Raw genomic sequence first — 25,765 nt, 5'->3', positions numbered from 1 at the left:
TCCCTCTTTTTAGGGGCCCTTTTAAAGCCTTCAACAAAAAATATATCCTTTAGAAGTATGGAAACCATCATGTTCTTCTTTCTTCCTTTTTAAAAAATATGTAAGAAAGAGAAAATAGATGAGAAAAACAAGATGAACAAACCCGGAATATTTTATGAAAGATTTATATACAGTATTCATTCTGCTGACATAAGAGCAAGTGTAGCACTAAAAACAAAATTTTGCTTATCGTAAAAAAAAAAAATTAGATTTTCAGGATCATATGCCGATTACTTTAAATCCCACAAATAAAAATCTGTTCATGGAAAAATAGAGATATTTTGAATACTAAAGTACTTTATTCAACAACACAGAAATTTCACAAAAACAACTTTACTGGGCAAATTGAACGTGTTTTTTTTAAGCTTTTTTTTTTTTTTTTTTTTTTTTTTTTACAGTTTTGTACATGCCCCATAAGTAATTTTCTTTAATAAATACATTGTTTTCCAAAACTGCTTTTTTTAATAATTGCACAAGCATACATACACCTTACACAAATATCTATTAGAAAATGTAATAGATAACTGCACAGTTCAGAATAGGAGAACACTGTGAAAGGAGTACATTTTGTGGCCCATGTTCCTGAAATAGCTCTGACTTCCTTGCAATTGTGAAAATGGAATCCCTCCTAACATAGTAGCTATCTTTTATTCACTAGGAATACAGATCTCAGTGTGAAACTGCCAAATTTAATAAAAACAAAATCTGAAACATTTAGCTGTTACATGAGAACCAACTGTTTGATATCACTGTGAATCTAGCCATGATCAAAGACCCACTACAGCTTTTTGCTCTACATATTTGACCCTGAATAGTGTGTTCATTTAACTGCTTTCCTTTTTTTTCATTATTTGATTACAGACACTATCGGCTTAAAGACTTTGTATGCTTTAGTATTAATTGTACAACTTACATGCCAGGGGTTCTGAATGAAAGGAAGGGAATATTCCTTTCTTTGAGTGATTGTTTAATATTAATTCACAGGACGCCTACCATCTCTCACTCCCTACAAATGTGTTTAGAAGAAGGTTGGGTCCTGGGAATTAAGCAACCAGGAGACATTTTTATACAGCCTTTCCCTGGGGGAAGACTACTACTGTTTTCTCTCCCAAGGATGGACACACTCCTCCTTTGTTAATACGCCTCCACTTGTGCACAGACAGGCAGAATCCATCAGAAAGCCCCTTTGGTTTGAAGGCCTAGAAAGAGATTTGCACTCTCGTGTTCTTGTGCTTTTAGGGTGGTGCGTGACAGCTGACAAAGGAATGGATTCACTGCACCACTGGCTGACACCTCAAGTCCTTTCCATGCTCTCCCCAAATCCTGACAGTATATGGCATCTCCTTATCTACACCCAGAGAAGGCAGGATTCCTGCGTTCCTACGTTTTTCCTCTGTCTTATCTGATATGTAATTTCTAAGTTGTATAGAGAGTCCACGTGATTTATATTCTGATCACTATCTTCCGGATTTTTCTTGCAACTGAATATGAAACAAACAGTGAGGAATGTTTGAAAGTTACATTTCATTGGTATTTTAGAATCATGAAAAATGTAAATCATTCAATCACTCCCTCAGGGCTGTAACGATATGCTTTACTAGTTCTTGATACATGGACTTACAGGGAAGAGAAGGGGGGCGGGGAGGCCGGAAGGGTAATCTGTCTTCAACATCACCAACGAGAACTTTAGATGCACCCTACATTACATAGAGTTTTACCAAAAAACATAAAAAATGGCTGGTGTAAAAGAACAGTATCAAGAATAAAAACACATAAGAGAATTTTTAAAAAGCTGCACTTTTCCATTTCAATAATCAACAGATTTTCGTTCATTAAAAAACGGAATTGACATGTAAAACACCACCTTTTACAATATACAGATTCATTAATTCTTTAAGAAAACAAACAAACAAAAACACATCAAGACATGCAATACTAGCATGTATTTTAGACTCACAGTACATTGCTATGAGATCTTTATGTTATCGTATGCCTAATGCAGCCTGAAGGAAAGTTTGTGTCAATTCTGTAGTAACAATCATCATTTTCCAAAAAGCAAGGCAAGCTTACCATTCAAGTGTGAAAGTAAATTTTCACTTACTTGTAATTAATTAGCAAACTGGTTTCAAAAAATAAGTAAAATAAAATTAAAAAATGGAACAAGAAAAAACTCATATTGCTCTCATTGGTCCCACAGCAGAAAGAGAAATTCTAACTAGAAACCTTCAAAGGAATATACATCAAGTAGAAAGCTATCTCAAAATTAATATACAGCACGTTTTAACTTGTGTTTATATAATTCTCTTCTCTACACATGGATAAGTGGAATACATAATGAATTCATATCAAACAGGCTATTTGACAGTAACTGTAGACCTTGCATTCATACTCTAGGCAAGTTAAGTCACATTGTTTTTCACATTGGCATTTGTAAGTACCTTCTCTCCACCCCTCCAGCCAGCACTCCAATGATGAAGTGCTCCTTCTGCCTTGAAAAAAATCTCCTCTGCCGTATTTATTTCCCATTCAAAACTACTACTAGCCTTTAAAAATCATTCGTCTGCTAGTCTTTCTAAAACTTTACAGTCCTTTTCATCACCCTTTCTCTTCTCAAGTTATTTTTCTTCGCATGATCCGTTTTGCTAACACTTTTCAGCAGGCTAATGGATGTCACAGGCTAAAATAGCCGGCTAGTGGATAAAGAACAAAAAGTTACGGGTAACATGGCAACTTCGATACACTATGTGTTTTTGCTAAACTCTGTTTTATTCCTGAAGCTGAAAACAGTCTTTATAATCTGGCCAAAAAAAAAAAAATTAGAAATAAAATTCTTAAGTATCATGTCATCACAAATATTTGTCTTAATGGGACAGCCTTAAGACCCCTGATGCCAGAAGAAAACCAAATAGTATGTGAAAAGGTAGCACAGGTCCTATGAAGCATTCGCTCCTTTTGTTTGAGGGCTGTTTGCATTTATGGAATTCCACTGACTGTGGCACTGCCTCCTCAGGAATAAAAGCATCCAGCGACAAGAATGGGAATGGGAGCAATGGAACATTCCACTGTTCCAACTGGGAGGCTCTGAGAAAGGAAGATGAAAAGAGATTTAAAAGCCTCGCTTTCATGAATGTGTTTAATTCTTTTTTTTTTTTTTAACTTAAAAATGTACTCAGCCATGTCAATGTAGGAGGCCTTTATGTATTCACATTTTAAAAATCAAACTACTCTTTTAATATTATACATGGAATGAAAACATTAGGGTATGTTTTCTTAAGTGTTTATCTTTCTACCAAAAAAAAAAAAAAAAAAAAAACAGCGAAAAATAAACAGAAAATACATACAACCCATGTTGGGCTGGGGAAAAATAAAAGTCAGTCATGAATTTCTTCCCTAAGACATGATACTTTATCTTGCATCCTAGAAGACAATGCTTAAAGAAAAAAATTTATACAACCGATTCTGCATGTTCCAACTACTCTGAGTACTCCGCCTTACAGTGCGACCCAAGACAAGTCAACTACACTAAGGATTTGGGAGGTATACCCTTCTGTACAGCTCGTTTGTAAGCAATGCAAGTGCATAACCACTACTCTAATATAGTGCTCAAAAGATTAATTGAAACTTTCATAACATCTTCCCCTCTTAGAACAATACAACCAAAGGTAATTGCTGGATGCATGATCATCTTTTAGTCTTGTAAAACTTGGCATCAAGTCTCTACGGAAAGATGCATGGCAAAACATGCCACTGCTGTTGCTGCTTCTAGAAACAACTGGCAAAAAATATTTAAAGCTAAAATTTATTGCTCCAGATTTAACTCGCAGAACCATAGTGTTGTGTACAAACTGTTAATCTCCATAGATGCTCAGACATGATTGTCTCCTTGTGTCTAAACACACAAAATACAAGCTGCTATCTGTACAGTTTACAGTACTGAAACACATATATTTGAAAATGAAGTATAGATATGTACTTTGCAAAGATACATGATTTTACAGCAGGGGTTTACCCAAACTTATTTTTTACAGCCACTTTCAAAATAGACAACAACTTCACTAGTATAGCTAAATTACATCAAAGAAAGAATCAGTGTATTGAAAGTAAATAGACTGGCCAATTCCCCAAGCTCCCAGATTATTTCTATGTCTTTTTTTTCTTTTCTTTTCTTTTCCTTTTTTTTTTTTTGAAGAAACCCCTATACATAAAATGAAAATAATATCTGGATATTTTCTTCAGTGGTGGACTAAGCAGTTTCTTAAAACAAGACATTAGTTTGCCCTTCACTTCCAAATGCCTTGAAAATAAGATATACTACTGCTTTAAAAGAACCATCGGAATGCTTCGGCGCTGGGAACAGGTGTTCTCTATAAAAAAAGAGCAAGAAAACAAGTTAAGCTTTCTTTCTATGCCAATATAAAATTAGATTCTTCTCCTTTACACTTCAGCAATATTTTTAGTCCGCAATACACAACATAATGACTTGTATATTTCAACATTTAATAAAAAAGTTTAATCCTAGAACATTACAAAAATTAGAATATTGAATTTAATGGTAATTCACTAAATAAAACGATTAAAACACAGTGGTCTAAAAAATATAGGAAACATGGCCTAGAACATGGACAGCAATCAGACGAAAAGGGGAGGTGGAAACTATTTATCAATAGGAGGAAGACCAGCCAGCGAGTACACTTAAAATCTGTGTCTCCTACATACATATACTGCCTATGTAAGGCTGATGTTTAAAATTCAGTGAAGTAACTTCTTTATTCTGGAGAATTTCTTTTATGACAGGACAACAACAAATATTACATCAAAATTACCTCTCCTAATGCGAAACATTCCTATACTTAATCGGATGAAACCTATACTGACAAAATACACCACTATTATAAAACATCTGTGTTTTCCACAAATTAACATCAGATACATGAAATAAACATGTACGTGACCGATAATACTCAATGGGGTATAACTATCCTTTTTGCACCATAAAAATACTATAATTTTCCACAGGAGTGATAAGCTAGCACTAAACGTATGAGCAATCCTTTTAATAAAAAGCTTAAAGTTACTATGGGGTTTCTGCTAGATGAACAGAAGTTTAGCTACCAGATTTTCCTTTATTTATTAACATTGCAGCAATTCATCATGCCAAACTCTTCTTTATAAAACAGAATCACATGAGTACATATTGAACGTATGGAAGAAGTAACAAGCTGAGAGTCAATTTTTCTATGAGGCAAATTAAAAAGTTGATTTTTTTCCTTAGACCTGCCCAACAAGCCTGTGTAGACTAGAAGATAGCTGCTAAACATTAATAAGTATATAAATTGGTATGCTGAATATCACCAAAATATCTATTAGGTATAAAAGAACACATGCTTTGTAAATACACCTTAAGACATTAACAGCACTTGACTTTTCAGAAAACATATAAAATTTCTACTACGAACACTCTTTAATAATTAAGGTTAGCTTTTATTTACTATCTTATATATGATTTACTTGGTTGACACAGTCCTAATGTAATAATGTCATCTCAAAAAAACCTGTATTGGGAGTTTCCTTTGGGCTCACCTGTAATGAACCCAACCAGTATCCCTGAGGATGCGGGTTTGATCTCTGCCCTTGCTCAGCAGTTTAAGCTTGGCATTGCCATAAGCTGTTGTGTAGGTCACAGAGGTGGCTCGGATCTGGCATTGCCGTGGCTGTGATGTAGACCGGCAACTGCAGCTCCGATTTGACCGCTACCCTGGGAACTTCCATACGCCGTGGTGCAGCCCTAAAAAGCAAAAAATACTTAAATAAATAAACCTGTATTAATTAAGATGCTGAATGAAATTTAAATGAGTAAAATAACTATTTTTGGCTATCTGCACTAAAAAAGAAGTTCAAAACTTTGTCCCCATAGTCAACACAATAAATTTCACAATGAATGTGTTAAGAACACACTAATGCTATCTAATTCAAGTTTGCATCTATGCATATAAGAAATTTAACTGGTGAAGTATTTTTTAAAAGCCCAAAAAGGTCCACTATTCCCATAAAAATAGTGCTTAATATTGTCCTCCTTCCTCCTCATGGTTTAACCTGTCTTTTCCCCAGTTCACTATGCATACCTCCATCCCTACCACTTGACTTGGTTAGTGAGAAAAACCCCTTTCTACTTTTAAATGATAAATGCAATTATATATGCTCATTACACTTATTTAATCAGTACTAAAGGTACTGTAAGAAATAATAAGAAAATATAACATTCATTCATCCTAATATTCATGCTTTACACACACACACACACACACACACACACACATATAAGCCTTAAATGAAAACTTAGAAGTTTATACCAGATGCTAACTTGCTGCCTGATGCCAACTAAGAATAAATTTTATATAAGTATGCATACTTATATTAAATGTAGTCATTTTTAACAAGACAAGTTAGATCCAAGCATATCCATGCATTGCAGAACCCCATATGAAAAATAAACATGTGCATATATATTCATATATATTCACATTTATGTGTACAGTATATGACAGAGAGATGCCAACTTACTCTCAGATGCCAACTGGAAACAAGACTGTAAGTATATACTTATATATCGTGTATCTTGATAAACATATATGTTTATGAAGATAAACAGAAAAGATATATGGAGCACATTTTTTTAAATGAGATGAACTCCTTATGTCTTAGTTTCATTTTTAAATCTCTTTTCTAACTCTTGGCTCATCCTGTGCCCCTTTCCAATACTCAGGTTTATTTGCAACATTTAGGAAAAGCAAGCTTTACAAATGGCCACCTGAGGTCAAAGGTCACTGTGAAGAGGAAAAAAATCACTTTTCAATGCTTGTTAGCACTTAAGATAATGCAAGTATGAGAAAAGCAGAGTGTTAGTTTTCTTCTCTATTATGACCTGCCAAAAAATAGCACTGTGATGTGTACACATTAGTATGCATACAATGAGACAACTATATATCTCCATAAATAAGGACACAGACAATCCATTGTTGCAGGGGAAGGGAGAAGATAAGCAGGACACATCTTTTAAAAATTATTTCTCCCTTTTTTTAAGGTCTTTGGGGTTGAACCCTAAAACGATCCGTTGGAAAATCAACTAAAATGTGTGAGAAAATTTAGGAAAACCATTGTAATATTAATTGGAACAAATTATCCAGGCATTCACCAGAAGCCTGAAGTGAGGTTTCTCTCAAGGTTTTATTTCAGGGTAAAAGAATGGATATGTATATATGTATGACTGAGTCACTTTGTTGTACAGCAGAAATTACCACGACCTTGTCAACCAGCTATACTTCAATAAAAACTTGAAAAAAAATAAGCAACAAATGAGTGTCCAAAAGGCCACACAAAACCAAAGATGTATATCCAAGTTCCTTCCCAATACACACAGGGTTCACCGGAAATTTACTTTAGGCCTGCACGGACTTTTCAGCCAAAATGAGGGTAGCAACCCTGTTTTCACATGTATCATACTGGGTTAAGTTATGGGTTCTGATTAAGACTGCCCTAATTTGGAGGGCAGTCTTCTCTAATTCTGTTAACTGAGGAGGTGGTCTTTGTCAAAGGACCTCTATTTTAAATGGTTTGGAGGCTCAGGACATCAACGTGGGGGATTAAGCCCCTTGACCAAGCAAGCCACCTTCAGGTTATATAAACTCAAGAGTCCCAGCTGGGGAATCACACTCTTGATGAGATTACAGTGACTTTCTGGATCTCAGTGATGCTTGTGGGAAATTGTTATCCTTGGCGGCAGGGAGGCAGATTCCCTAGGAAGAGAAGGGGGTGGGGAGGTAAAGAATGGAATTGAGTTGATGAGCATTGTTTAAGGCAGCCTTCACTGCTCACGCAGGTGCAAACACGGACAAACAGCAGACCTGCTCCCAGGAGGCCTGGGGAGAGCCCTGCAGCCCCTAGTTCTCTTTCTGGGACTCTGCTACTGCTGTAAAGCATAGTGTTGCGGGGGGAATTCATCCCTGTATGAGCCAGCCCCAGAAGGACCTTCGAGTTTAAAGGAATACCTTCTGTTTTCCTCCTAGATAACTTGAAAAAGCAAAGATATTTTCTTGAATAAAAGAATTATGCCATCCAAGACTACATTTTACACTTACTTTAAAAAAAAAATGAATACAAAAACAATCGATATGTCTCTGGCAGAAATGTGTTTCAGTTTGATTTTCATTAAATCAGTATTGAAGAAATAATTAAAAGATCGAAAATCAATAAGCACCCCCAAAGCTATTACCTTCAACATGTGAGCCTAAGTTTCTCTTTTGGTGCCTGCTACGTGGTCTTGTGAACTGTTGTATCTTTATATTGGACATATATGTATGCGTGTGTGTGTGCGTGCATACATATATACACCCTTATTTAAAGTATGTCAAGTCTAATAAAAACTCACCTCCTAAAAGCCGAAACTGGATATCTATACATCTCCATATGTACAAAGATATATGAGATTGGTTATTCATATATTAGCTATATACAATATGTAAAATGTTGCAGTATTCAGGACATCAAACAAAATGAATCATTTTTTAATAAAGCTAGACATGAGTTTTCAAGGAGTAAACCAAAGACAATTCAGATGCTGAAATTTACTTCAGAATCCACAAAAGTTATAAATTGAGATAATAATGACATTAGCAAATTTTGTACCTAAAGTTAAATGTATCTTTCCAATATTTATTCATGTAATTTCTAATCTAAAAATCTCAGTGGTTCACCCAGGCTTTCAGTATTCTACTGTGAAACAGGATGACTCTAATATAATACTTCCCAAGCTGAAGTCAGCATTTTGGGGGTACCATTATTCTTACACTAGTCAAAAAATAATTTTGTGTTTCCTCATATTATGAATTAAAGAAATATAAATCATCCAATCACTTTCCAATCCCCATGTAATGATGGGAAGTATGCTTTTTCTAACCAAAAACAAAGCAATTTCAAACAGTAGTTAGCCAGTACAGCCTCTTATAAACTCTTCTGAAATATCGTTTTCACAGCGAGAAGCTGCACTATAAGTTTCTAAGACTTCTGAGCATCTAAGTCCTTGAAAGTGGAACCCCTCACCGCATTTATCTCTTTACACTAGAACATAAGGAATCACTGAAAATTTGCAATAGGAAGTACATGAATAAATATGAAAAAAGAATAGTAGGAATTATCATTTGCCTTTAGATATTTGATTATATTTTGTTTTGGCTTCATATGTAACTTTCAAACTTTATGGAGTGTTATGGATAAACAAAAGGAAAATGATTCCTGATAGTGAAAAAAAAGCTACTTTTTTTCTGATTTGATTCACAAAGAATGCTAAAATACCAAGTTACATGGGGTCCTTTTTTTTTTTTTTTTTTTTTTTTTTGCCACACCCAAGCCTTGTGAAAGTTCCTGGGCCAGGGATGGAAGCTTAGCCAGAGTTGTGATCTGTGTCACAGCTGTGGCAACACTGCACCACAGGGGAACTTGCTGTTATATATGTTCTTAATTTTTGTATTGACAATATTTCAAAACCTAATTGGAGAAATGGAAAATTGTACCATATATACTGTACAATATTGTGAATGTGTAAACACACACACATGCATGTTATTACAAATAATTAGTGATTTTAGTCTAAAATTACAACTAGAAAATGTTAGACTCCCCAAAATGTGTTTGGCAGAAATATTTTCCTATATTCTTTTTATAAATAGTATATTTTAAAAATCATAATCCAATAACTTTAGAATTATAAGGAAGCACACTTATAGATATAGGTTAGTAAATTTAGAGAACAATTAATTTATGATAAACGATAAGCTCACAGTCCAATACTTTACCATTACTTAATAAAAACGATTCTCCATTTTAATAATAATACCTCAGTGTTTAAATACATGGTTTAATATAAGTATATACTGTCTTTACTTTTTAAAGCACATCTAACTTCTCTTTCTGTTCTGTTCTAATATATATGTATCATATATGTGATCTCTATCAGATTAATTTTTCTCATAAAACAGATTCACTTATCATATAACTGTATAAGTCTCTGGTATTATTATTTTGGCCACGATCCAGATGTAAACACCTATCAATTACCACTAACTGGAACACTAGACCCCTCTTTAAAAGGGAGACAGCACCAAATAAATAACTGCATAAGTTTTATGATTCAAATTTCCAGAGGTCTTAAATATGATTATACGGAGTTTTCCACTTTTTTGGTTACCAAGTTGACATTTGTGGCTAGGATTTCTCTGATTAATTCTGGAACTAGAGACAGCTTTTTCACTGGTATTGATTCTCTGTGGACTGTTGCTCCTGCTACTCCTTCTGCCATGCAGATATGAGGGTTCTTCCTCTTCCTCCTTGCCTAGGAGGACACCACCTCCTTCCCCATCACCACTGTGATAGTATGACTTTGACTTAGCTAACTTTTGCCTTTTTTTTTTTTTTTTTTTTTTTTGCCTTTTGAGGGCCCCTCCCCCAGCATATGGAGGGTCCCAGACTAGGGGTCTAATCAGAGCTATAGCTGCCGGCCTACGCCACAGCCACAGCAACTCGGGATCCAAGCACGTCTGCAACCTACACCACAGCTTATGGCAACGTCAGATCCTTAACCCACTGAGCAAGGCCAGGGATCGAACTGCAACCTCATGGTTCCTAGTCAGATTCGTTAACCACTGCGCCACAATGGGAACTCCGTGACTTAACTAACTTTCATAAATGGAAAGATGAGATTACTTATTATGTTGTACAGGTGCTAAATCAAGTCAATATGGCAGCAGAGCCAGTTAGAAAAACAACTCTCCAAAGCGGGATGTGTGTTTGGGGAAGGAACGAATTGGTAGGAAAAGAAAGTAAGAGTTTGACACCAAGACTCACACTGACCCAAAAGTGGCCAAAAAAACCTTTCACTTTTGGCCCTAGCAGCTAATGTAACTATTTTATCTAGGCAAGTGTCTTGATTAATGCTATATAGGATTAGATTTCAATCACTTTTGGTAAAAACACTTCAACCCACATACTTCCAACAAGTAAGTAAATTTATTGTATTACAAATGGGTAGTTTAGTGATTAAATGTTCTTAGACTTACACAAATAAACTGCAATTGGATGGTACACAAAAGAGGAAAAATTTTCAATGATTCATAAATTAAGAGTGTTTCTGAAAAAATATTATTTTATTATTACTATTATTATTAGTAGTAGTATTATTCTTTTAGGGCCACACTTGCAGCACATGGAAGTTCCCAGGCTAGGGGTCAAATGAGAGCTGCAGCTGCTGGCCTACAACACAGCCACCGCAATGCTGGACCCAAGCCAGGTGTGCAACCTACACCACAGTTCGCTGTGTAGGATCCTTTAACCCACTGAGCAAGGCCAGGGATCAAACTTGAATCCTCATGGATATTAGTCTGTGTTTCTTAACCCACTGATCCACAACAGGAACTCCCCCAAAATTATTTTATATCATATTTTTAACCTATATATAAGAGGGAATGTGAAGGGAAATTAAAAGTAAAATTGAGATTCAAAAAGCAAAAATCAGGTTAATAAAATCAATATGGTAAAGAATAATTAAAATATTAATTTTATATGTTCATATGTTTAAATATATATATATATACACACATATGTGGCAGATACACAAATTAAATAATTCTTTTTTTTAAAGAGAGATATGAGTTTATTTTCTATATAATTCACAATGACAATGACAAATAATTCTATCTCCCCTCAAAGTTACTCTACTAATTCCTGTTGACTGCAACAATACCTTGAGGTGAGATAGAGCATTGCTAATTAGCTACTGAAAACCCACCAGCATTTTTTTCATGACCAAGATGTAGGAAAATTTTTTAAAATTTTTCGTTATTTTTTAAAAAATCAGACAGTGAATGTCTCCTTTTACTGACAAGAAGAAGAAATATTCATGGAAAATGTAAAGAAATGGGAGGAGGTCACTTAAAAAAAAATAAAAGGTGATTTTTAAAACTACAAAAACCTAGGAATTCCCTGGTGGCTTAGTGGTTAAGGATTTGGTATTGTTGCTACTGTGGCTTGGATTCAGTCCAAGGCCTGGGAACTTCTGCATGCCATGAGCACAGTAACAAAAAAAAAAAAAAAAAAAATACCAAACCAAAAACTATCAAAACTATAATTATGATTTGGATAGCCTCTAACTTATATTCAAATAAATACAATTGTTACACCTAATCTCTATTATGGTTCTTCTCTTTGATTAGTATAGATCTGAGAATTTGAAAAATATTCATTTTTTTCTATATTACATAAAAAGTGAAAATAAGTGTCAATAACAATTTTCTCTTAGACTAAGTTGTATAATATTTTGAATGTAATCACTGAATTTCATTTGGTTCAGAATTTGTATGACAAAAATTCAACCACTGAGATAGATCCCTTTGGTCTAAAAACCAAAGCATGTTTTATATCCATGAATTCCTCAGAGGAATTCAGAGAAAATTCCAAACACTTCACAGTCATTAGATGTTATCATCAAAATAACTGTACTTGGTTAAAACTACACTGCTGAGAATCACATGTTGCTTTTGGAGTATTTCTTAAAAAATTTTTTTTTAAACAACTGCAACTGCCATTACATTAAATGCCTAAATTCACGATTAGAATTTTTGATTTATTTTTCTTTTTAAAGAATAACATTAAAGGGTACACATCGAGCAATTATAATTTAATCAAGTTACTGCAAGTTACTTAGCTCTTTAGAAATGTACTTTGGTTAATTTCCCTCACTAAGAGGGCACATACTTTTAAGCACTCTCCACTACAACAGCATCAGCATATCCTATGATAGAGCAAGTCCTTAAGATCCAAATTTCTCCTTGGGGAACGTCCATGTTCTACTTCTTTTTCTATATGTATCATGTGTTCCGTCTTCATGCAAACATAGTCACAACCGCATAGTTAACTGACTAACAGAGTAAATGAATAAGCCTAACTTTTTCCAGGCATAGGATTTATAAGATGTAGTGATTCTTATTCCTTTCATCGCTTTTTCTGGTGTCTCTTCCATATGTGAAATTCTGTATTTTCCAGGGAGTTCTGCGTATAACCACTTAAAAATTACACTGATATTTTTGAACACTTTGATGTTTATAGATACTGGATGGCCTCTATCTCCCTAAACACCACCATCAATTTTGAGCATGAGTTTTTCCCAGCCTGGTATTTCTATGTTTCAAATTGTAGACTTGAGCAAATTATTCTTACAGAGAAATTAGGAGGACAAAAAAACTAGTTAGTTTACATGAAACTATTTTTTTCCCACTATGGTAAGTGAAAAGAAACAAGGCTGAGTGGTTCTGGTGAACCTAAACCTAGACTCATGGCATCTTTGAAAAAAAATCTGAGGCATTAACCATTTCTACTAATTTCTTATTTAAACCAGAGTCAAGAATATGGCCTTGAGCATGGCACTCCTTTCTGCCAACATGCTCCTTTCTTATTTCCCTTTAATCTGTAATACTACAGTCACCTGCCCTCCCTCCCACCTTTCCTCCTTGTCTTCCTTCCTTTACTTCCTTCTTTCAATGTAGCCCTTTCCCTTATTCAGGTCCTACAAGGATTTCCACTACTCTGCAAAATATGCTTGAAATAACAAGTCATACTGTAGATTCTCACTATGTTCAAATATTCAAGGCAAGTATTCCTTTTCCTTTTCTTATTCCTTAAAAAATTGCGGCATACTAATAGAAAACTTAATACTATACAACATAACCACATGGAGTTGCCAGATAGATCATAGACAGAAATATTTCTTATCTAGATCTGGGAAGAACTAAGCCAAGGATGAATAAAGAAATCCCAAGGCTTATAAACAGGAGTAAGATGGCTTCTATAGTTCTCTAAAATTACAATTATATCATTTGGAATGTGTATATTTTTTGGACAGAGAATTAAGAATGTAAGTAGGCAACGAAGTATCTTGGATGAAAGGGTAAGATACAGAGTGAGAGAATTACATGGTATTTTAAAAAGGCAGTTAGGAATAAAGAAAAGTTTGAGTTCCATGGTTTTGTGTGTGTGTGTGTGTGTGTGTGTGTGTGTGTGTGTGTGTATGCACAGTACTTACTACAAATCTTAGAAAATAACAGTTCCTACCTAAAGATACGTTGAACTGAATTGAATTGATCAAGGCTATACCATGTGCCCAGTATATACCATAAATTCATGAATATACCTCATAGGTACAGACCTTCCTAGGAGAATTAAAGACATACTATTTATAGAAACACATTTAAATTTTGTTCTTTATCTTGTTAACATTGTTCCATTTACAAATATAATTTCTTTCCTCACTACAGATTTGTTCAATAGTGTTGTTGCTGTCACTAAACTAGTGTTTTTCAAACTTTCTTGACTGCAACCAACAGTTAGAAATATGTTTTACATAACAGCCTAGTGCATGCATATACATACATTTATGTGTCCATACACAACTGAAACAGAAGTTTAACAATATGTACTCTTACTACATGTGATACACTCACACGTTTTCTGTTTCACTCAACTCTACTTTCTAAAAATCCTGGTGATAAGCCAAGACATTAGTTTCATGGACCACAACTCATGTGTTGTCTCCTGCAGTTTGAAAAACACAGCTTCACATCATACAAATAACATACACATGTGAAGAGAATCACAGGCGCATAATCCAAAACCACTCCACTCATAACACTTAACTCTATAGACAGCAGCCTTATATAGAAGATCCAATGTGTATATCCTTTGGAATTTTAAAGGCCTGTGTTCTCTATTCCATTTTTCATGAAAGAAAATTAGAGCACACAAAGTATGTAGTGCATGCTAGAAGATTCCACATCTCACTTCTCATCCATCCACAAACAACTGAGAATTTTATCTCTTTCCCTCATTTTCGACTCCATGAAAACCATCACTGATCTCATTTAACCTATATACAAGAAGACTTCCCCTGAAGAAGTCTTTCCCCAGCGCAGTTATTTTTCTGCCACTGATGCACCATCGCTCATAATCATCATTTCCATACAGTTAAATTAACAGAGTCTGCTATTCTTTTAAAAATTTATTTCATTTCTTTTCCCTCTGTAAAGTTTTGGGAAAAATGTATCTTCTCTGAAATTTGCCAGATTTGCTGTAACACACAGCAATGCCCATGACTCTTCCTGATCTATAAACATTTATCCCTTTCTTCTCTCAACCTACTTGATCTCTGTCCTTTTAAAACTATCAATCATCCAGAGTCTGTTTTTTGGTTTTTTTTTTTTTTTTTTGGTCTTTTGTCTCTTTAGAGCCACACCCATGGCATATGGAGGTTCCCAGGCTAGGGGTTGAATCAGAGCTGTAAGCTGCTGGCCTACACCACAGCCGCAGCAATGTGGGATCCGAGGTGTGTCTGCGACCTACACCACAGCTCATAGCAATGCCAGATCCTTAACCCACTGAGTGAGGCCAGGGATCGAACCTGAAACCTCATGGTACTAGCTGGGTTCATTAACCACTGAGCCACGACGGGAACTCCCAGCATTGTTTCATTTTTGGGGGTTTCTTTTTAAGTTCTTGAGCAAGAAATGGCACTTTCAGTACAGTTTTCCTCACAGTTTGACACTTTTTTCACTTGCTCCAGAATGTCTTCTGAAATATGAATTTAGGTGAAGACCCGAATGGGATCTGATTTTCCACCCATCTTGGAAGTATTCTTTTAGTTACACTTTGGAGTTGTTCTACCAAATGCATCAAAGACATAGGTAAATATAATAACATCAGCTGAAACATAATCTATTTTTCCTTGTCTCTAATTTGGCTGCCATTGCACTGAACTTAGGACTCAGCTCTGTCTCCCAAAACAAATGTGTTTATTCAAATTAGGAAAATACCATCTTTCCCCCTTTATAGTTTCCATTCTCTGCATAATTTCTATAACTGTTAAAGCAAAGCAGACATCCATATCCTGTCCAAACAAAACTCTTTCTAGAGTTTGCACTGTATCCTGGCTTGACTATCCCTTTCTCCTTTGTTTTTAACGCTTTCTTGGTTAGTACTCCAAATCTCTAAGGGCTTATCATTATTTTCTCCCAGAAAACCACCAGGCCTTTCTATTATTGCTCACTGATTTTCTTTATTTCATAAATACTCTCAAAAAGAACAAAGAAAAGAAAGCTCTACTTCACTTTTTAATTTCCAAATGCCTACCTGTTTTACGTCCTACACTAACACATATACACACACACCCCATCCTCCAAAAAATAAAAATAAAACTTTACAATTCTCCAATATTTGTTAAATATGCAATCCAACCAGAATTTGTGATAAGCACTTAACTGTCTTACAATGATTTTCTTAAATTCACTAATGCACATTTAGAATAACTCCTTGTGTCTGTCCAAATACAGGCAATAGGAGCCAAACAAAGGTATCGAGTTGGTAAAGTGAAACACACACTTATTCACACATACACAATCTATTAAAAGATATAGAAGTTAATGATACTTGTGTGCCTTTGGTGAGGAAGGAGGAAGAGTACTAAGTTCTCTGAACTGGCTCACACATTGACTGACGTCACTAAGTAAGCTGCGCAGATTTCCCAGGCTTTTGATCACGAGGTTCAAGAACAAGGGAAACTTGTTTATCAGGTTTTATCTCTTGCCAGGTGAAAGCAAGCCAGATCCTTGGTGAACTGCATGATTAAAACAAATATCCAGAAAACACAAAGCCACCAAATGGTCTACACCTAAGCTTTAATTTCTGAAAACTCAAGGAACCTGTTGGTGTACTGAATTATCTGTGAAGGTAATTGTCATCTTCTCTGCTTTTTACTGGTGACTTTAAAATCAGCAAGATATTGCATAGCATCTTTCAGCATGCAAAGAACATGAACCTACATAAACAATATTAAAAAGGTGTAATGAAGGTTGATATTATTACGTCCATTTCACAACTGAGGAAATAAAGTTCAAAGAAGTTATGTCCAACCAGTAAGTTACTTCATACTCGTGGCTTTTCCCACACCACCTATCACCTAAGTGTGGCCCCATGGCCCCAATATAATTTTTATTTATAAAAGAAATGAAAATCCAAGAAACCAGTAGTATATTTTCTAAATATAGTTTATATTTGGTTTTATATCAGCCAAAGAAATACATCTTCGGTATTAATGCTCTGAAAAAGCAGTTGTTGCTTTGCCACTATCTTTTGAGTAAGAAATGAAAAGTGAAATAGATGGGTTAAATATGTTTTTAAAAGAGAGAGACAAAGGGAAAAAAAATTCCACCGGCTCGCTCTCATACCTGGCTGTGGATTCTTATGCTCCTAAAATAAATTAAGCGAAAGCCCTGAAGTTTCACAGAGGAAAAAATATTTCTCATAATGTTTTAGAGTAGAAGTTAACAAGCCTGCTGGGATCCTTTTAGCCCCTGCAGAGCTAAGTCTTCAACATTATTAAATGGCTGTCGCATCTGAAGTATGGTGCAACATAACTCAATAAACAACAGAAAACATATGATGCCGAATGGAGGGAGGCTTTTCGATTACCCTGCAGAATAATTCAATTTCAGGACAGGTGTTTGCATATGATGGAACAAGATATGACTGAAGGAGAAAACCACCCATGTGCCCCTCCCCCAGTATTTTGATATTGCTGAGGAGACCAGCGTCATGCTACCTGGAAAAAAGTATATTAGGAATGAGAGGCACTGCAGCACAAGTGAGAGGATAACATTAAAAAATAGATAAATAAAATGAGTGCACAACATCCTCAAAATTTACACTGATCACACCTGATAAAGTACTTCCTTGAAAACTGGTTTGTTTTTTTGTTGTTGTTGTTGCTGTTAAACAATGAGCTTTTCTAGAGTGCTCTCCTTTCCTGGTGAAGACCATGTGACATTCTAATCAGTGACTGAAAAAATCACCCTGATAAAAAATGAAACATTTTACTACTACTTTGGGTTCCTTTTTGCTTTTTAAAAACCAATCTAAAAATAAGAGGAAAACTAAAAGTGGAGTCGTCCTTTCTCCAATTTACACACTTACATGGGCCTTTCCATAAACCTTGGTTTTAACCTATTACCTTAATTAGATGTTTTATATGATGAATAAGCTTATTTTTAATACTTTCTACAATATGAATAAAAATAAATGTCAGAAAATGAAGCATATCCACTCTCATGAAATTTACGGGATGGCAGGACATTTTGTTATGCTTTTCCAAAGCAAAATAAGAAAGTGAATTGTTTTCTGGTAAAAGTAAACTTCATATTCAGACAATCTGACCAACTGAAATTGAACAGTAAGTTCTAAGAGCACCAACTACGTCAGAAGAGTTTTTAAAAACATACTTCAACCTATTCCTGGGGAACACTCTGTTTTTTCATTTTATGTTTGTATTCAGAAGGAATATTCTACCAGTGCTTCCAGGGTCACCCCAGAATAGGTCTTCAATGACCAACCTTGTAAACAAGAGCAAATATGGATGTAACGCCCATCTGTTTTTAAATAACCATTCAATTTTCAGTCTTACAGACTATTTTATGAAATTGTCCTGTATTTGTCCATCTGTAAGTCTGAATTGTGCAAAATTCATAGCTATTAACCCAGGAAAATGACTGATTCAAACTCACCAAAATATGCAGCAATGCTTCAGTCATCAATTCATTAAAATGCTTAAAAATCAAATAACTTTCATCACTAGATACACTCTCCATTCTCATGTAAACTCTCCAAATATTTTTATGTGATTAAATTAAAATCTAAAGTTTGTTGTTGGCTTTCTGATTATTTGTATTTTGTTTGATGATGGCTGAGTTTCAAACATTCTTGCAGAATAATTTACAAATGCTTTTAATTGTTTTTATTTTACTAGACCTAATTGCTTTCTAAAAGACTGCTTAAAATTTACATGATGTTTGGATGGGAGGGGTTATTATTTTCATTTAGGAATTACTACTAAATGTGTGGTTCTTTTAAAAACAATTTTGACCACCCGATATTAAATGCAGTGATAGAAAGAGAACCTCATTGGACTTGTATTACACTTTGATGCCTTGGCCACAAATCTATTTTGAGACTTTAGTCAAAGCTACACTTTTCTGAGCTTTTTTCTTATCACTTATAAAATTCAGAATCTTTTCCCCATGTTATTTGTATATTACTTTCTAGTGTTGACATACTATCCTTTTGTTTGAATTTATTGAAAAGATTCCTCTTTCCCTTTGGTAGTTATATATTTGCATTTTTAGATTAAAACAAAAATGTATTTTTTACACTGGCATGTTTTTGATTCTTGAAACTGGAAACTGAAAATTCATTTTTGAATTATGACATAAAATGACAAACTGGCAGATGTCTCAATTAAAGATCTGAAACATCTATATTTTACCTCCAATTGTTTTGGTTACCAAACTTCAAAAACTTATATTCAATTATCGACTGGTTTCATTACTTAACTATACCGATTCTGAGTTTGAGTGGAAATCTTACATTATGTACGGTCTACAAACAAATTTCTTTGGGAATCAGGTACCACCTTCCTGCACAAAGTACAGACAATGTTTTGGCCAAAATTTTATAATTGCCATTTGTGTGGATGGGGCTTTTAGAACTTAACAGTATGTATAGAGAATGAGTCTTTTCTCTCTCAAAACACTCTTCTAAAGCCAGTTATCAAGTGTGGGACAAAATCTGGATGTTTTCCATCAGACCCCCTTAGAAACTCAAACTAACTTGTAGAAAGTTATTTTGGGCCTGTACATTCAGCAGATAAAATTTAAAAAGAGAGAACAGAAAGAGGAGACCATCTTTTTTCCTGACTTTCCAGTTTCTCTGTCTCTTCACTACAATGTGCCCCTTTCAAGTCCCCCCTCCAGCTCCTGGAAAGCCAGGGTGGTGGGTGTGGAACTTGCAGCCAAGAGCCAAGAGTGGGGGCAGGGAAATCTCCCGAGGCGCTGCTTCCTAATGTAATTCCATAAATCAGCTAATGGGAGAGAAACCAGATCTGTGTGGTCTCTAATGCTGTCCCACAGAGATCAATCACGTCACCTGAACAATGTTCAGGGAGTACAAGGCTGGGTTGCCCATGGGATGATTGTATCCCTTGAGTCATATCAGGTTGGGATATTTTTTAAAAGTTATATCTTAGTATCAGAAACACAGCTGCTGCACGAGACAAAGGTCTATCATATAACTTATTGTCATAACACATGAGCATGTTTCTTAAAACATCTAGGAACTTAATGTTCATCATTTAGCATACAAATTTTTAAGGTAAGTTTTGTTGCACAGGGGCATACAATATTGCAAGGACTGCTTTGAATAACTAGTGATGATTTTTTTAATGTAATAATTAAATGAACAGTGTTATATGCAACTATACAGAGTACACTATCACAGAAAAACTAAATTTGTTTTATGTGCATTGTTATTGAATGGAACATTATAAAGGGGGAGGGATTTTACAAACATATTTCTAAGCAATTAAGATGGTCTTAACATGAGACTAAGCAGGAAAATGTAGAAATAAGAAGTTTTAAAAGGAATGCCAGAGAGGAGGCTTTAAGAATCCCAACATATCCATGTGAGTTTGTCTTAATTTCAGTTTACTCACCCTGAAAATATGATTATGCCCCCAGTCTTGGACATGAGAATAAGTCAGAGGGAAGAAGGGAACATGAGCTTTGAAGTGATAAATAAGAATGTTAGTAATGACTATAATCCGGATATTAATTGGTGTCCATAATTTAAAGCCAACAAATATTAGCTACTGAACTTATACCTGAAACCCACAGGTAATATTCATAATAAATCCCCAAATTACTCAAATCACTATCCTCAGCTAGGGAGTCTACCCAACAGCTAAAACACCTCTACAGGTGATGGTAAGTTACAGAAACCAAGTCAGAGAGGGAAGTAGGTCAGCAGAGGGGACTTTTCACCATCCTACAACCACTGTTCCAGCTTTGGTTAAGTCACATACACCCTGTCACTCTGACATGTATCCAGCTGGTTTCCTACAACATAACTGTGTCATTACATGTGTGCTAAAGGCAATCATGCCACCTTTGCCTTTTTAAAATGACCTACATAGAATCTTAGCCAATTAAAAAAAAAAAAAATCTCTCTGCCAAACTGCATTCCACTAATAAATCAAGAACAATCCTCCAACAGGAAGGCATGTATAGTTAGGAGAACATCTTCAGAGAGTCCTACCAAGACAGAAATGTGTTTCCCCTCCTATCCGCACCCTACTTTCTGAAAATGAACAAAACTTTTTGCAGGTGAAATTTTCAAAAGAAGAAAAGGTAGTGCCATGGAGTTTTGTGGTCAACAAGCCTAAGGACCTTAAACATCTGAACAAGTTTAAGGGAAAAATAACAAAAGGAAGAAAAAAGGAAACTTAGGAAATTTGTTTAGACTGATAAAGCAGCATGGAAAGTTGTACCCAACCCCCCCCCTTGGTACTCACAATGAACTCTTTCAGGAAGGTTCCTTGCAGAATAAATCAGAATTATTCTATGGTCTTATCTACTACCTGCCCTAAATTGAGTCAGTCAGTGCATGGGTCTGGCTAAAGATGAAGACCACCTAGGAACACCAAATCTCTAATGCTAGATACTACAGTTCAAGGGGTGTGTGTGTGGGGGGGGGGGAGCCATGTAGTCCTTATCACTTGGGCATTAACAGGAGGTTTTAGTATGAACTGAATTTTAATTTCCCATGGGCCTCAGAGACCAGCAAAGTTACATCAATCCAGAAAAGATCATTCAAAGCTAAAAGATGATTTTGGCCACCTAAGAAAATACAGGGGCTTACATCTTTATAAGTGCTATGATCTTTGCTTAAGCAGAGTTGCCAAAGGAAATATAATAAACCACCCTGGAGTAAACTCAAACTTTCAACAGAGATGGGTTCTCTTAAAAAGAGGAATAAATGCAATATTTCGATGGACTTGATCAAAATCAATAATGATCTCAATATAGTATTGATTTTTGAGAATCTCCAAGTGCTATTTGTTTTCATTTATATTAATAAAACTTAAGTATATATGTATCTCATTTGTGTTCAAACTTTCAACAAAGATCTTTAACTTTTCTTTCTCCTTTTAAAGACCAGTCCTTCTTGGAGAAACCTCCTTTAAGCCAAGCTCACAATTTTTTAAAAGAATGTGTAGGTGTCCCTCTGATGATAACTTGAGAGAATCACCCAGCCTAAACTCCAGACCTTAGAATATTCCCAAAGGCTAAATCCATCACCTTTATATCAACATTTAGCCATCTACTCTGTAAATTATATCAAGGAGCTAAATATGATTAACAGTCCATATTTCTTTGCTAACTATACCACCAAAACCGCTGACCTCTGCTTTTACATTTTTCCCTTTTTTGTTTTGATCAGGTCACCATATAAAATTTCCACCCAAGACATCAACCTTTGTATTTAACATAACTAAAAAGCCTAATTTAAAAGTACTTTAGTGAGAATCTGTACATTATTCTAAGCACATATAGAAAAAAGAAACTATTATTTACCTCACAGGGTATCAACCAAAACAGTGCTTGGTGTATAGAACAATTTGGTTTCATAAGGGTTACTTTGTTAAATGGAGAACCCCAAATTTATATTCTTTGTAACTGAGTTTTAAGAATCATTTGTTTCTAAACTATGTTACACAGTTCTTAAATAAAAGTACCATCACCTGCCCCAAAGGACCTAATTGTATCTCTTTAAGTCATATCTCCTTAAAAATTGCAAGTGGTGTTCCGCTTTCTACACTATTTCCACTTTCTGAAAAAATACCAAATATGCAGAAAATAAAATAGGAAACAAAAACATTTTGTCATAGAGAAGAGAAAAATTACTCTAGAAGCGGGTAGAAAATCCCCTTCTGAATTCATGCATTTCAGTTTCAATGATTACTCTGTGTGTGTGTGTGTGTGTGTGTGTGTGTGTGTGTGTGAGAGAGAGAGAGAGAGAGAGAGAGAGAGAGAGAGAGAGAGAATGGGAATGTAGTCTTGTGTGCCACAAACTGTGGCCTCTCTGTTACAACCAGGCCACCAATGGTCTCTCTTATCCAATAAAAGTATATGGAATGTGATGTGTCCAACCTTTTGGGCAGAGGTGCTTTTAAAAATAATAATGAGGGCATTTTAAACCACCAAGGGAAATTTCTGACCACATTGAATGTGAAACTTCGGATTTTTCAAACCAATTACATTAGTTTTCCCCCAAGAGCTAAAAAGGAGGGGCTCCCTCCCCAACTGGAGGGCGGTTCCAGGCGTAGCACAGCTGGGGCGGGTGGCGGCGAGGCCAAGCCCTCTGCAAACCACCTACGATTTTATCTTACAACCTGAATGAAGCTTCAGGAAAGGAGTACTGCATCTTGAAGCCAGACAAGAAGCCCTGAAGGGGAGAGGACAGGGGAGTGAGGAGGGAGGGGGGGAAACTGGGAAACAAGAAATCATCTCCTCTGACCTCTAGCGAAGTGCCAGGTTTTTTCTTTAGCTCTTCACATTTTCTAAATTTGCAGATCTGGTGTCCCGTTTTGCGGTTCCTGCAACTGCTGCAGACGCCACAGTTGATGAGCCTCTTGCAGGGCACGCAGACCCCACACCTTTTCCTCTTCTTCTTGGCCGGGTTGGCTCCGCCAGCTCCCCCTGAGGAGGACGAGGAGGAGGAGGAATGATTCTGCGGGCAGTCTGCCAGATTGGCAATTTGAAACGCACTGTCTGTGACGGCTGCTGAGGCTGCTGCGGGGGAGTGAAGGGCTGTCATGACGATGACCCCTGGAGGTAATGAGATGCCCCCTAAAGCCGGGATAGCGGAAAAAGTCCCCACGCGCTCGGGGAGATTCATTATCTCTGCTTCAGCAGCGCCGCATTTGAGCTTGTTCATGCATTCCCCCGCCAAAGGTCTGCAGTGTTCAGGGGATAAGGTGGAGAGGAAATTAGTATTTGCCATTTGCAACGACGGCTCTGGCGGGCAGCCAGCTTTCCCCAGCCTCTGGGAGTCGTTTCGGTGGTGCATGCTGGTCCTGCTGCCGCCGCCGCCGCCACCGCCGCCGCCGCCGCCACCGCCGCCGCCGCCGCCGCCGCCGCCGCCGCCACCGCCGCCACCGCCGCCGCCGCCGGCGGGGAGAATCGCCGAGGAGGAGGCGGAGGAGGAGGCGGCGGCGGAGGAGGATTTCCTGCCGCCCCCGCCGCCCCCGCCACCGCCCCCGCCGCCGCCGCCGCCCCCGCCGCCGCCCCCGCCCCCGCCGCTGCCCCAGAGCATGGCGGTGGCGGCGGCGGCGGTGGCCGCGTTGTCGCAGTTCCAGGGGGACATGCCGATGCGCGCGGCGGCCGCGGCGGCGGCGGCGCTGCTGGGGAAGATGGGGGTGGTGATGCGCGCGATCTTGGCCGCCTGCGGGAAGGCGCCCCCGTTGGTCTTGTAGAAGGAGGTGGCAAAGGAGCGGTAGCGCTCCATCTCCGAGTTGTAATCCACAAGGCTGTTCAGGGCCCCCTCGGGCAGGTGGCTTTCCTTGGGCAAGCCCGGGGCCTCCGGGCTCGGCCCGGGCTCCACGCAGACATTGGTGTTCATGGTGCAGGGGGGGAAGAAGGGGTGCAGGGTGGAAGTGGGGACCGTCTGGTCCGACACCTGGGTGGGAAAGGGGGGGAGGTGGGGGGGAGGGAAGGGGGTGATGGTGGTGTCGGGGTGGGGGCCGAGGCGGGAGGGGAAAGTGGGTCTGGGTGGGGAGAGCAAGGTGAGGACTGCTTTATTCCTCTCTGGGGCGCATGTCCACAGACGGTGAATTCCCAGGCAGCGTCTTCCTTTGCATTATCCTCCAACTGTTACAACTAAAATAAAGAAAGTCATTCCAACGAGCTGCACGAGGAAAAAGATGAAAAATAAATAAACGGCCTCCCTCACAACCCCACCGCAGACACTGAAAGCTCCCACATTCTTCGTCAGGTCGTTTGCATGACAATCATCAAGACGTGCCTCCCCCCCATTCCCATCCTTCCCCCACGCTCCCAACCCCGCTCCCTCCCTCCCCACAGCACACCACGGCTCCTCCCCCCTATTCTTATAACCCTCCTGAGAAAATGTATTAATAGCCAGGGTACCCAGGGAAAGAGGAAAGACGGGGGTGACAAATGCCGAGGGAAAAGGGCAATTGGAGTGCTAAAGACATGCAAATCAGGGGTGGGAGGGCGATACTACCTATAAGCAGAGGGCATTTAAACATTATGAAATGTGTGAACAAGTGCTGCCTGGGCATGCAAATGCTCTAAAGTAGAAAACAGCTATGGCCCTATGAGGAAAATGAACAGGAAATTAGCAAATGAAGTACTGAGAAAGTCTACAATACATCCGAGTATAAACTGTAAGCAAACACAATACAACTGAGAGCTAAGAGACTGCCCACATACAATCTGAACTAAAGAGGCAGGGAAAAAAGAACTACCAGCTGCCACAGTGTCCTTCTGTGTCTGCGGTCATTAGTTTGAATCCCAGCACAGCTGGCTCTGTTAGGGTCTTAATTCAATGGACCAAGGACAGGTCTCAATTGTACAAGCCATTTGGTGGTGGGGCTTGGAGGGGGTAAGAGGATGGTGTTCTACTTGTTTAAAAGAAAGACAGAAAAAGATGGACTAGATAGAAAATTTTTAAATAATACAAACAATGTCACAGGTTTTAAACCAAGTGCCTGCAGTCTCTGTAA

The 25,765-nt window shown here is 37.3% G+C and overlaps 2 protein-coding genes across 3 annotated transcripts in view; one reads left to right on the top strand and one right to left on the bottom strand.

The window, feature by feature from the left end:
- Positions 1–318: 318 nt before the first annotated feature.
- Positions 319–24,873, bottom strand: CXXC4 (CXXC finger protein 4). Its single transcript, XM_003129280.7, has 2 exons — positions 23,536–24,873; positions 319–4,403 (listed from the first exon to the last, which is right to left on the bottom strand). The coding sequence occupies exons 1-2, from the start codon at positions 24,637–24,639 to the stop codon at positions 4,359–4,361; spliced, it is 1,149 nt and encodes a 382-aa protein (XP_003129328.4). The 5' UTR covers positions 24,640–24,873; the 3' UTR covers positions 319–4,358.
- Positions 23,701–25,765, top strand: part of LOC146401023 (uncharacterized) — a 395,912-nt gene continuing 393,847 nt past the window's right edge. For both annotated transcript variants that reach the window (XM_084973292.1, XM_084973290.1), the window contains exon 1: positions 23,701–23,852. The gene's annotated coding sequence lies outside the window, so the exon portion shown is untranslated. The remainder of the gene's footprint in view (positions 23,853–25,765) is intronic.

This window comes from Sus scrofa, chromosome 8, assembly GCF_054392235.1.
Source record: "Sus scrofa isolate SSC_HxYL_T2T_F1_AM1 chromosome 8, Sscrofa_HxYL_maternal_Yorkshire_Landrace_v2.0, whole genome shotgun sequence".
Taxonomy (NCBI): domain Eukaryota; kingdom Metazoa; phylum Chordata; class Mammalia; order Artiodactyla; family Suidae; genus Sus; species Sus scrofa.
The sequence above is the reverse complement of the archived record's forward strand: the minus strand, read 5'-3'. Positions and strand labels throughout refer to the sequence as shown.